The following is a 12,299-nucleotide window of genomic DNA, read 5'->3' as shown; positions in this document are numbered from 1 at the left end:
TTCAGGGAACTCAACTGTGGGACCCGACCCGTGCTCTTCAGATGGATGACCTGTAAAATCATCTAAAAGAGGTGCACATGTGGGATGAGCTCACTAGCTCAGTAAGTGGAAAGATAGACCACACAACAGTCCACACAACAAATCACAACCATATGCACTATATGTTATGCAATACATTTTTAATCACATCCACCTAAGCAACATTACTAAGTCTTTGGTTTAGTACTACTACAACCACAGTGCGCGTATACTCTGGGTACGAGCCGCGAACTCCATCCCGCGATACTCCCATAGGGCTTTCGGAGAAGGCCCACAGTGAGTACTCGGAAAAGTAAAACATGCCGACCACCGGCTCTCAACATAAAATAAATGACAGAAATTAAATGTGCTGACTCCAGCAATTTAAAAGTAATATGATTGGCCCTCTTGAATATACCACCGGGGTTGCCGACTGTCCTAATGACCAGCCAGGCGTAATGTCTAACCGCCATAGTGACCCGACAACCGCGACCACTGCTTCCCCCCAAATGGTAACCTAACACCTTAACCCCTGTTGAGAAGGGTCATAGCACGGGAAGATGATAATCCTAAACCGCATGCTCCTATATGACAATAGTACGATTGCATAGTGCCACCGTGTCCCATACCATGGGCCACTAATGCACTCGTTTCCAAGCCAACTACGACATCTAGTCTATTATTGCATCATGCAGAATGATGTCAACATTCACCACATAAGCATATCATCACTTGGCAATTAGAAAATAAACACAACACCCATGGCATAACAATGTGAGGATGACTAATCTACATAGCATTTTCATGATGACATGTCTAGTCTAGACACAATTAAATGAATGCCAAACAATGCCTTGAAACAAGGCCAAACGTCTTTTCCCCACTTACCTGTAGTGTACAAGGACTCACGCTCGGTACGGGTGAGATCTGGTACGAGAAGCGTAAGATTTGGTAAACCTATCATGAGTAAGCGGGGTTAGCATTTTGCCACTTTGGGATCAAAATTAACAAGATCCAATGACAAAATCATGTTTAAAATCCTAAACGAAGGTCGCACGTCCATTTTGGGTCCAATCGGACGTAAAAATCACGTTGGGAGCCTCTCGGGTGGGTTGGACAACCCACCTGTCAGACCCACCGGTCATGACCAGCGGGTAGGTCGGCCCACCGGTCGACCAACCGATCTGACCCACCGGTTTGGCTTGAGGGTCCTGCTAAGACCGGCGGGCAGGGTGGCCCGTTGGTCGGTCCGCCGGTTGGGCCCGGGGGTCCTGCCCTCTCAGGCGGGTGCCCACAGGCGGGCCATTTGGCCCACCGGTCTTGGCGGGAAAATGCTACTTCTTCCCAAACTTTCCCCAACCTTTGGGGATTCAAATGGGGCTTTTCCAAACCCATTCTTCACACATTCAAGGCCTCATAAGATGATTCTAACCTAGATCTAGGTTAGATTTAAGGAATGGAAAGCCATCTTACCTTCTTTGCTCAAGAACTCATTCAAAACCCCAAAATCACTTCCAATCACCAATGCTCTTGCAACCGTGGAAACCCTTCTTCAAATCCTTCAAAATCAACACATAAACCATCTATTAAACCTTAGATTCATCATCTCAAGGGGAATTTACAAGACCTCAAGAAACCCTACCCAAATCAAGGGTTTTACTTGGGTATGGTGAAAGCTTAAGGAACCCAGCCTTTGCTCACCTGTAAACGTAGATCTCGTGTTGGAGATCACTCTTTCAGCGTCGGAATGAGAAGATCAAGCCTCGGCGCCGCTGAAATCCATCTCTTCTTCCTCTTCCTTCTCTTCTCCTCTTCTTTCCCTTATTTTCTCTCTCTTCTTTACTCTTCTCACCAACGTCCGAGTGTCATAAATGAGAAAAGAAAAAGGAAAACATAAATGCTATTTATACTTCCTAAAATAACTAAGTAATCGCATGGGTGGGTCACTCAGGTGGGTGGATGCGCCCACCTGTGACCGCCCACCTGAGGGCCAAAACTTGGCCAACAAGTGGAATTTTGACAGAATTTGGCCCTCGGCACGAATCTCACTCTTGGCATTAGATGTAATATACGTATGCACCTTAAGATACGGTTACATACCTGCTTTATCCGTACATGGCCTTATGATAGGAGCATGTACACGGCTTGGGTACCCCCGTCTCCTCTGGCATTGGCTCAGACTTATCTGGCCAGTCAGTGTTTAAGGTCACCCTTGTCATCATAGTCCATAAGGAACCCGCGTTAACCCTCTCCGGTTCGGGTCCTACATAGTTAAACTGAGTCAACCCTGTAATTAGATCGGGTTTAAGAAGTAGGGTATTACAAATAGAATCACAACTTTCAGAATCACCAGTTAACACTTTGCAAGTCCTTTAATCTCTCCATAGAATGAAATATTTATAGATTGTGTATTAACAGTATTTTCCAACCACTTTAGTGTCACCATCCACACATCAATTTGTATGTACTAGTAATAAGTCTACCAGAAAATATAGAAGAGGAAAGCATACACAATTATGAACTTAAGGTTAAAGAATATACAATTAGAATTGAGTCAAACTTAATAAATTAGCTACAACATATGTAGATGTCAGAACATTAGTTAAATAGTAGATAGGATGTAGAGAAATTATAAATTAGAGGTGCTAGTCATTGCTTGTCATTTCAAAGTTTATCAAATGACATATTCAACTCATGAGTCTACATTTAATTACATCTCAAAATATATCTCATAAATTGAATATAACAAAAGAAGTATTGTTCTCTATTTCTTTCTTCGTTTTGCTATTTGATTTTCTTCAGAATCTGTCTCGTCCACACACTTCACTTCTTGTATGCTTTCAGCAACAATTCTTTTTGTTGTCCGATTTACTGCATTACTTTTATGCATCTTGAAATAGAAACAATCTGTTCTAGATATGCAAGAATGTAGTTTCTCTCGATGCTATTAAGAGGAAAAAAACCAATAATAGTGAGTTAATATAATTTATGTAATAGAATATCTTCTTGAAAAATTATTATTTTTTAAAAATTTACCTTTTCAATTGATTTTGTGTATTCAGCTGCCGGACATCCGATCAATGATTCCACTTCATCGAATAAAGATATTATTGTTGTTTCAGTTGAATTTGAGATTCTGAATTTTATCATGTACCTGTCATGTTTATATTATTAAATTATTTATTTATATAATAATAATAGTCTATAAATTTTATTGCCTAAGAAAAACAAACTCACTTTTGTGTGAATTTTGTATTTTCCTTATCACATTTCTCACATTTGGTAACATTTGTGTCTTTTGAACATTTTTATTGCATGTCTTGCATGCATTGTAAAATGGTTCTTCATTCTCCAAATTCTCGATTAACCCTTCAACATAGTAATAATGTTTCTACAAATTTTAGTTATAAATATATTAGAAATTCAATTTTATTATTGTAATTCAATAATTGGAAAGTTATTTTAACGTTTTACCTGAAATGAAATAGTTGGTTTTTCAATGGGATCTTTTATTGTCACATACTTTGCATCTTTGTACCTGAGGTACTTAGATACATTTGGTTTTGTTGCCCTAACTCCGGCTACTGATTTTGACCTATAAAATTAAAGCAAAGATATATCTAAAATTTTATTTCATCTTTTATCAGTTTATTTAAAAGTTTAAAAATTTACCATCTCTTCAGTTCTTCTACTTCTGGTATTTTTGGGTCTATCTGTATTGTTGTTGATGCAGTTGTACGTAATAATAGACGTGTGATTTAGATTTAAATAAATAAGTACTATTAATAGATTTTGAACTTTATAATTTTTTTTTTTTTAATTTGATTACCTTGATATGATGAAAGAGCCACCGCTATAAAAACAACTACAGGATTCGTCGACACAATCTCCATTAATTCCTCTCCCTCATTTTTTGCATAATCTTCCCAAAGTGTAACCATTATTTGTTCTGAACTGCTTTTGTGATAAATTTAATAATTAAATAAGAATTATCTTGACTAATAATATAATACCTAAGAAATTCTGAAGTCACAAAAGTTACTTACTTCATGCTTATTAGTTGTATTTCTCGCTGTATACTTATCTCATTGCTTTATTTTATTTTAATGGGGATCAAACTTTGGACATCATCTACCAGTAATCCAAGAAAATCTGCAAAAAAAAAAAATATATATATATATATATTGTATTAAATATAATAATTTTTTGTTTTTTTAGTGAATATTTATTATTAGAAAAAGAATTCTTACCTAAAGTATCTTCTTTCTTGCAATCGTGTAGATCCTTCAGGTTAGGAAAGTTATACTTAATATTCTCTGCAAGATTGGTGCTATGAACTTCTTCAATTGTTGACATATTGGTAAGGGACAATTCATGGTCCTCGTGTACATTTCTATATTTTTTGTTCACTTTTTTTACTATTCCATTGGATATGACATATGTCTTTTCCTCTTCCAATGTGTTGTTGAACTTCTTTAGAATCTCGTTGAACAAAATTGCCTGAATTTTGGTTCTCTATAAAAGATTTAAAAAAATAAAAATTAATTGATTATTGATATGCTAAATAGTAATAGTTTTATTTCAGATTTTGCAATATACCTCATTATCCATTAGTGTCAACTTCTGTAGTTTTCTAGTTTCCTTTTCAGTATTGTAAGTAGTAACACTACTTTTTTTAAGTATAACTACTTTGATTTTTCATTCTTTTTGGTAAGTCTTCAAGTCATTTATCTTCACCAATTCAGACATATTTCCTGTAATATAGCAAGTTTGGGCAAGTTTCATAAGTTAAAAGAATATGGGTAAAGGTAGTGAGAAACAAAATGCGACAAAATCAAGATGTTGATTCAAAAATAGCATACCAAGTTTAGTTTCGGAGTTCTGCAATATATTTTATGTGATTCAAGACAATATCTCTATATTTAGCAATTAGATAGAAGGATATATAGATACTTTCTCAACATACCTGCTATGAAGAAACAGTTACCTTACTAAGCTTAACTGCTATGGATCTCCTAGTACCTTCCTCCTTTACCTTTGAGGGAGGGGGAAAAAAAACCAAAATTTTAATCTGGTACATATCCTTGTCCTCACCTTATGCCCTTTGCACCACTTTTGATCTATAATTAGAAGCCCATGCTCTTTATGAATGAAATTTCAATGGAAGTATTCCTTTGAAGGGCACTAAGCAAATGGTTTTGAACATGAGACATCCCACTTGGCTTTGACACCAAGATAATTAAGATGTAGTAGGATATATAGTCGGCTTTCTTAGTATTTGTTGGTTAGAGTGATTGAGGTTTACTTATATAAGGAAGAACTATACAAAATAGATTATGATACAAATAGGAAAAAATGATAAAATACAATTAGAAAGAGAATATCAAAGGTGGCTTCTTCTCACTACCATTTAAAGTTGAGGCAGTAATAATACCAACCTTGATCGTAGGAACACAAGGTGAAAGCATAGGCAACAAAAGAGATGGAGAAAGTCGTGTGTATATTGGTGGGAATCCAACAAAGAGAAATTGGGAGGAAACCTATGCAGCAACCTTATTGAGTGACAAAAAACATGAAATCACATGTTCGGGGAGAGGGATCCTATATTCTTGTTTCTTCAATGCAGCCGTTGCAAAGGTTGTTGTTTCCAAAGGTGCATGAGAGATGGGAGAAGTCGAAATAGTGTTTTGCATTTTGGATTTTCTTCCGCTATATTCTAATTGACCAAATTACATCAAAGTATCGGACATATTTAAGATTAACAGAACATACACAGAACCACATAAGTTAAATGATAAAGAAGATGATATATGGATGTCGTGTTCCTTTTTTTTTGGGGGTGGGGGGGGGGGGCACAGGGTAGGGTGGGGTGGGGAAGGGGGGGGGATGCTAGTGTCTTGTTATCAAATGGGTATCATATTTATGGCATTTTATTTCTTCTATATGTGATATCACCCCAAATCAGCACCAGCAGCTACAAAAACTTCAAGGTAATTCAATTGAAATGATAATTGTACTAAGAGAGGTAAGAAATTAAGAAGATCGAATCATTAAGACTTCGTGGATATCATAAACAAGAACCAGATATATTACATAACTCACCAATTTTAATCGTCAGTAAACCAATTGCCTGTAACAAAAAAAAAAAAAAAAAAAAAAAAAAAAAAAGGCCAATGAGCTTCAAATATGGAATAGGGATATAAAACCATAAAATAAAATGCAAGTACTTCAAGCTATTAAATGGTAAGAGCTTCATCATGTATTGGGGGTGGGGTGGGGGTGGGGGGGGGGACATGTCTCCATGCATATCTATTACGTGCTTTATCTTGATATTGACTAACTAATACTCTCAATAATATGGAATCTTCAATTACAAATTTAAAAATTTAAGCTAGGAGTTTTCAAAGATAATTTATAATAAGAAACCACATCGGTTGCTCAAATCATGAATCCTGGCACAGCTAGTTGGTCTGTTTGAGCATCAATGCTCAGCCATTCTATGTTAGGCGAGAGTTGAACTCGATCGACTCTATCTCTTATTTCCTTCCTATATTAAAGTCAAAGAGAGTTGGGAAGAGTGAATTTAAGAACGTGAATTGGGTACCTAAATTTTCTCTTAATAAATATCCTAATGTTTAATAATTCTCTAGTAGGGCTATCTTTCCCTTCCAATGTTTCCCAATTCATAAGGAAGTCATAATGATTGAGCACCAATGATTTTGACCACTGGAAATTTCCATAATTGTGAGCCATTCAAACCAATGGATCTGATTAGCACCCTCAAAGTTGATTATCTGTCATCCCTAAAAAGCCATTATTATTAGAGACTCTTGGCACATAAGGACTATCTAAAAGGAACCACCATCTGAAATCTGGTTTTAGTAGGTTCGGTCTAGGTTTACTTTGTTTACATATTTATTAGTGAATACCAATTGCCAATTCAGTATTCAGTTCCCCAAAGGGCAACACATGCAATCAATCCTCTTTGGGGTATTTCAAACTTCGAGTAGTTTATGTTCTTATGGTTATCAGAAGAGAGAAAAGGAAAACTGTAGATTTACTTCAGAATATATTTACCTCGAGAAATTCTCCAAAGAAACGCCAAAAGCTTCCCAGTTCCGATCTATGGATCTATGCACAACAACAAATGTGAAATAAGAAGCAAGCTACAGTCAACTAAATATCAAACAGAAATTCTCATCTAGTGATACAACTAAGTAGTAGTAGTTTATTATCTTACGAACTGCGCTGCAGTGGTGGATGAACTCGAAACCACGAGTGAGTATTATGGTTGTTTAGCTTCTCTATAATCTTGCTTTTTCAATGGTTGGCTGGATTGAAGGTGATATCAGAATCTCAGGTTTCTCTAAGAAGCAAGAAACCTTTGCAAGAATATTGGGTTACTGTGAACAGAATGACATCCACTCCCCCAAGTCATTATTAAGGAATCCCTGATCTATTCTGCTTTCCTCCTTCTCCCCAAAAGAAATCAGCAAAGAGGAATTGGGGGAATTTTAGGAAGTTCACATTTTTTTTTTCTTGGAACTCATAATCATAAGTAATTTTGGGGATTAAATAAATATTTTCAAAATCTAACCTAGTGGATGTAAAATATAATTTAAACCTACTTATGTTGTAAATAATTTTTTCATCTAATGGATCTAAGTAATATTCCAACATTCATATGAGAGGGAAATTACACTTTCGCAGCATAGCAAATTTTTTTTGCCTATTAATTTATTAAGAAATATGTATGGGCTACAACAATATATCTCAACTATGGTAAGCAAAAATGAGAACTTAAAAAAAAGGAACCGAACGATATGGATTACCCGCGCAAAATGATTAATGGTATGATAAAAAAAAAAAAAAAAAAAAAAAAAAAAAATGGACCAAATGCAACATTAATTGAATATCTGCATCTAATGTAAACCATTCAATTTTCATTGAAAGCAATGAAGATCACTAAACACCCCGTGTGAGTGGGCCAAGGTGTGCCTAGTAGAAGTTGAACTTAGGACGTCCGAGTTTACAGCTCGTACAAAGTTCGTTTGCTCACCAACTGCACTACCCCCTTGGGTTTGTTTGAAACAATTATAACATCCAACATTAATACATATACATTCTACAATCCATTGTAAGTTCAAAGATCAATTTCAAATCCACACACCATAATAAGAAAACACTTCCAAGTTTTGTTGAATAATGTGGCTTGGTTATGATGTTGTTCATTATTGTCAACATAACCAACACACTCCCAGAGTTGACGCATATCTCAATTTTTTGAGTAAAAAATTTTGGCAAAAATTTTAAAAAATCAAAATCTTTGTAATGGGCTTATAAATGACGTGAAATTTTTGTTTCTGCATTAAAAAATCATTTTAACACAATAAAAAAAATACTGTTTCATAACCCTGTTTTAAAAAAAAAAAAAAAAAAAAGGTTTTAAAACAGGAAAACAATAGCTAAGGCATTTGGTAAAACTTGTAATGGTTTTTGAATCGATAATCAATAATTACAAAAATATCACTAATTACTAGACTAACATAAAGTGGTCATTTTCTTGGTCAAATTAAAGAAATTACCGTCTAACAACTCAAAATATAAAGAAAAAGATTCAAAAAAAAAAAAAAAAAAAAAAAAAAAAAAAGAGAAAGAAAGAAGAAGAAATGCTTTGTTCAAGTTAAGTGAAGAATCTAAATCCTTCCTCACCCTCACAAAATAAAACCAAACTGACAGGCCAGAGAGAATTGATCAAGTTTTTGATAATTGAGAGAGAACTAAAACATGTCACTTGAACAGTATACAACTAGTTGAGTTGGCTTTTAGATAATAAAGTGCGACCACTTTTAGCAGTCTAATTGGTCCATTTCCCAGCTAAACTTGTTCATTTGATTCGTCTCAACATATTTGATACTTGTTGGTACGGTGAAACATAAGCACACAAAATATGTGCTTGCTAAGCACATAAAACGTATTGAAGAGCACTTCACAAGACGGATCTTAGAAAAGAAAGTTGGTAGTGTATAATATAATAGACATGGCTAGGTGATAGTGGAACCAAATCACCTGTCACTTGAGGCACACATCTGGGTGTCTTGGGGCTACCCTAGTTTAGGACATACTGCTTGAGAACCCCACCCCATCCCGCCACACCCACAACACAGATATACATACAGAGAATGTATTTGTGACTTCATGGACGCCTCCAACTCCCATCATACATATAATAGCAGAAACGAAGCCATTGGTAAGTAAAGTTCATTTAATTTCTCACTTTTCTGAACAGGAACAGAAAATTGGTATCAACAAATGTTTCAGAAATGGAAGTCAAATTGTTTATAGAAAGAATCTAAACTGAAAATGCAGCTGCCCCTATCTGTGGCAGAAAGATTAGTCAGGAACAACCATTCAACATATTCCAATAATGAAATTTTGCAGGCTACGCTGATCCACTTGGATAATTAAACCATCAGTAGCATGGGCATTTTCTCTGGACTCTGCCAAAATTCTGACGTTCCAAAAAGGAACCATTAGATTGTAAGGTCTCAATCTGACAATTGGGACCCATTCCAAACATGGAGGTCTCCTAGCTATGTCTGAGACCCAATATGTCTGCCATGTGTGCTTCAACGCTCTAACAAACCATCAGTTACTTGAAACTGACCCCAAATTTAGATTTTCCAGCTCAAGTTTTTGGATTGACCTTTAAAAATGACCTCTGCCTTGCATCACGAATGTGGAACATAAGCTGCAAAAACAACAAAATCATGTCCTATGGTGTAACTAAAACAAGATAATTATTTAATGCCAGTTCAATGATGACTAAAATGCTTCTAGTTATATACCTTGGTCCCAAGATAAAATGTCGCAAACATGCCACCAAGAACAGGTAATCCTGTAAAACAAGTAGCATGAGGATAACTGTAGTTTTGTTACAAATTTTCACATAGAAGGAAGGAGTATTCAGATACCGTCTTTCTGGAGGAACCGAGAAATCAACCATTTGACACCTGATGGTCCAACAACATAACCAGCAAAGTTGGCAACCTGTAGAAATAAAGTGATTTTATGAAATAAAATAAAATTCCCAGAAGACTTCACTACACAAATCTAGGAGTTAAACCAAGGATATATCATATATCTCATTGCATCTTCCATGGGCTAATAAAATGTTAGGTTATGCTTTCTAGGGTGATGCATTGAGCAGGGTGCACAGGCCAGAGGGTGGCCCCAGCCCGACCCAATGTTTAAAATGTCAAGCACAGCCCCACTGCCCAAGCATAACAAGATGTCAAGTTTGGGATTGTAGACCTCAAGCCCAAACCAATCAAAAAATTTTAAGCCTGCAGTCGCTCAGGCTTTCTTGGGTTTGATCAGCTTTTGGCTGATTTTTTGAGGTCAATACTATTGGGGACTTGGGCAATAAACTCAAAACAAAGAGGTGCATTTACATTGAATATATACCATCATCCATTAGTTAATCCGAACACATTTAAAAGAAAACTAATTTCTTCGTTTCCTTCCAAAATAATTTCTAAACTAATTTACCTATATAAGCTCAAGACCAAGTAACAAACTCCACCACCATTAAAATGTATGGAATTTATTCTAAAAACCATAGTTGTCACGGCGCCGCCTAGGTGTCCAACTGGTTTTCTTGGGGTTTAGGCACATGTCTCCTCATTGAAAGATACCTTGAAATAGTATCAACCAAGGTTTGACACTTATTTATGGTAAATGATGTTATTTCATTTACTTAAAATATTATTCATGTATTTGATCCAATAAAAGTATTTTAAAAATCAAAATCCAAAAGGATAAAAAGTCAATTCCCCCCAGTTCAAGAACAAAAGCTGGATTTTTGTTTGTAGGGGTGATTTTCAACTTTCAAATGCTGGGGCTTTTCCCAAATCTAAAAATTCCATAATTCTTCTTATGATAAGACATTGCTAAAAACCAAAAGCACGATAAAATATTCTTGTGTTCTGATGTCCATAACTTTATTTTCATTCAGGCGATTTTTAACAACATTCACGCACCTTAAAATAGTTTTACTGCAACATAACTTTGTCAATACAGTTTGGATTTAAGCAAACTTGGATTTGTTGGAAAGCTGGTTTTGTGCTCGACCCAATACAAAAAGTCTCAACTAAAAATAAAATCATTTCACCAATCAAACTTATTAGAGAATAAGAACATTTCTCTAAATTTTGATTTTTAATGATTTGATACGGCTAAATGTTGATTTTTGATGATTTGATATGGCTTACTGTTGATTTTAGATGATATAAGGTATATGTAGCATAATAAATAATGCTAGAAAAGAAAGAAACTATGAACACTTGGGCACCTAAGCAACGCCTAGAAAGGCGCCTTGTCACCTAAGCACTTAGACACCCTTCCACCGCCTTCGGTTACCTTGTCGCCTTGACAACTATGATAGTAACTTGGTGCCACTATATGATACATGTATATATATCATATATGAAAGGCTCAAGTTTCTATGGGGTGGATTTTGAGTTACCCAAGGCCAAACCAGCTAGGAGTTTGTTTTTTTCAACCCAGGCCCAGAAAACCAGCCCACCCTCAACCTTTTTCTTGGTTGGGCTTTGGGCATGATCAGGTACGCAGTAAGCCTACTAAGGTGCAACCCACTAATGCTTCGATAAGAAATTCCACCTCTACCAATAAGTAATAAAAGTAATAATAAAATAAAATAAAACCAGGTTTTACCTGATGACATATTATGAAACCGTAGGGAAGGCCTCAAAGTATGGAACGCACTTTTACTCATTGTCTTCCTTCCCAATGCTTCCTCACATCTTGTACCTGAGTTATGTTGATGCAAATAAATCACAGATGTGGGCTTGTTTTAGTGAAAATAAGCATTGGGATGGGTTCTATACAGTTGGACCTTTGTCGAATGGGTTTTCATAGGACACTTCAATGGGCCTAAAATATGGGTTGGAGGTAAGAATATAGGATTTCCTTTATTAGCTACCCTAGATATAATCTTGTTCTGTATTTTATTTGTTATTCAGTGTTTCTTTTGGGTGAATAAATAATTCGTTAGAAAAATGGAAAGGGGAAACAAGGGGTCACAAAACGGGGAAAAACGAAAAGAGAAGGGAAGAAAACATTACAAACAAAGCCCAATCCCTATAGAGAGGGGGGAGAGGTTCTGTAGATCCCCACTTTGGACTGAGCTATCGCAGGAGGAAAGCCAATCACCACTCAAGTCCATTTAAGTGGTTATTTATGGGTTAGTTTATTTGTTA

General features: G+C 35.8%; 1 protein-coding gene and 1 long non-coding RNA gene across 5 annotated transcripts in view; both read right to left on the bottom strand.

Moving 5' to 3' along the window:
* Positions 1-2,124: 2,124 nt before the first annotated feature.
* Positions 2,125-7,545, bottom strand: LOC122056983. The gene is made up of 5 exons (XR_006133423.1): positions 7,259-7,545; positions 7,096-7,149; positions 6,121-6,148; positions 3,055-3,172; positions 2,125-2,962 (listed from the first exon to the last, which is right to left on the bottom strand). It is a non-coding gene; the product is annotated as an uncharacterized LOC122056983 (long non-coding RNA).
* Positions 7,546-9,265: 1,720 nt separating this feature from the next.
* LOC122058117 (membrane-bound O-acyltransferase gup1) overlaps positions 9,266-12,299 on the bottom strand; it is an 80,404-nt gene continuing 77,370 nt past the window's right edge. For all 4 annotated transcript variants that reach the window (XM_042620607.1, XM_042620605.1, XM_042620606.1 and 1 more), the window contains 3 exons: positions 9,993-10,068; positions 9,867-9,916; positions 9,266-9,769 (listed from right to left, as the gene is read on the bottom strand). In XM_042620607.1, coding sequence (XP_042476541.1) covers positions 9,707-9,769; positions 9,867-9,916; positions 9,993-10,068 — 189 coding nt within the window. In that variant the 3' untranslated portion in view covers positions 9,266-9,706. The remainder of the gene's footprint in view (positions 9,770-9,866; positions 9,917-9,992; positions 10,069-12,299) is intronic.

This window comes from Macadamia integrifolia, chromosome 12 (genome assembly GCF_013358625.1).
Source record: "Macadamia integrifolia cultivar HAES 741 chromosome 12, SCU_Mint_v3, whole genome shotgun sequence".
In the NCBI taxonomy this organism is placed as follows: domain Eukaryota; kingdom Viridiplantae; phylum Streptophyta; class Magnoliopsida; order Proteales; family Proteaceae; genus Macadamia; species Macadamia integrifolia.
The sequence above is the reverse complement of the archived record's forward strand: the minus strand, read 5'-3'. Positions and strand labels throughout refer to the sequence as shown.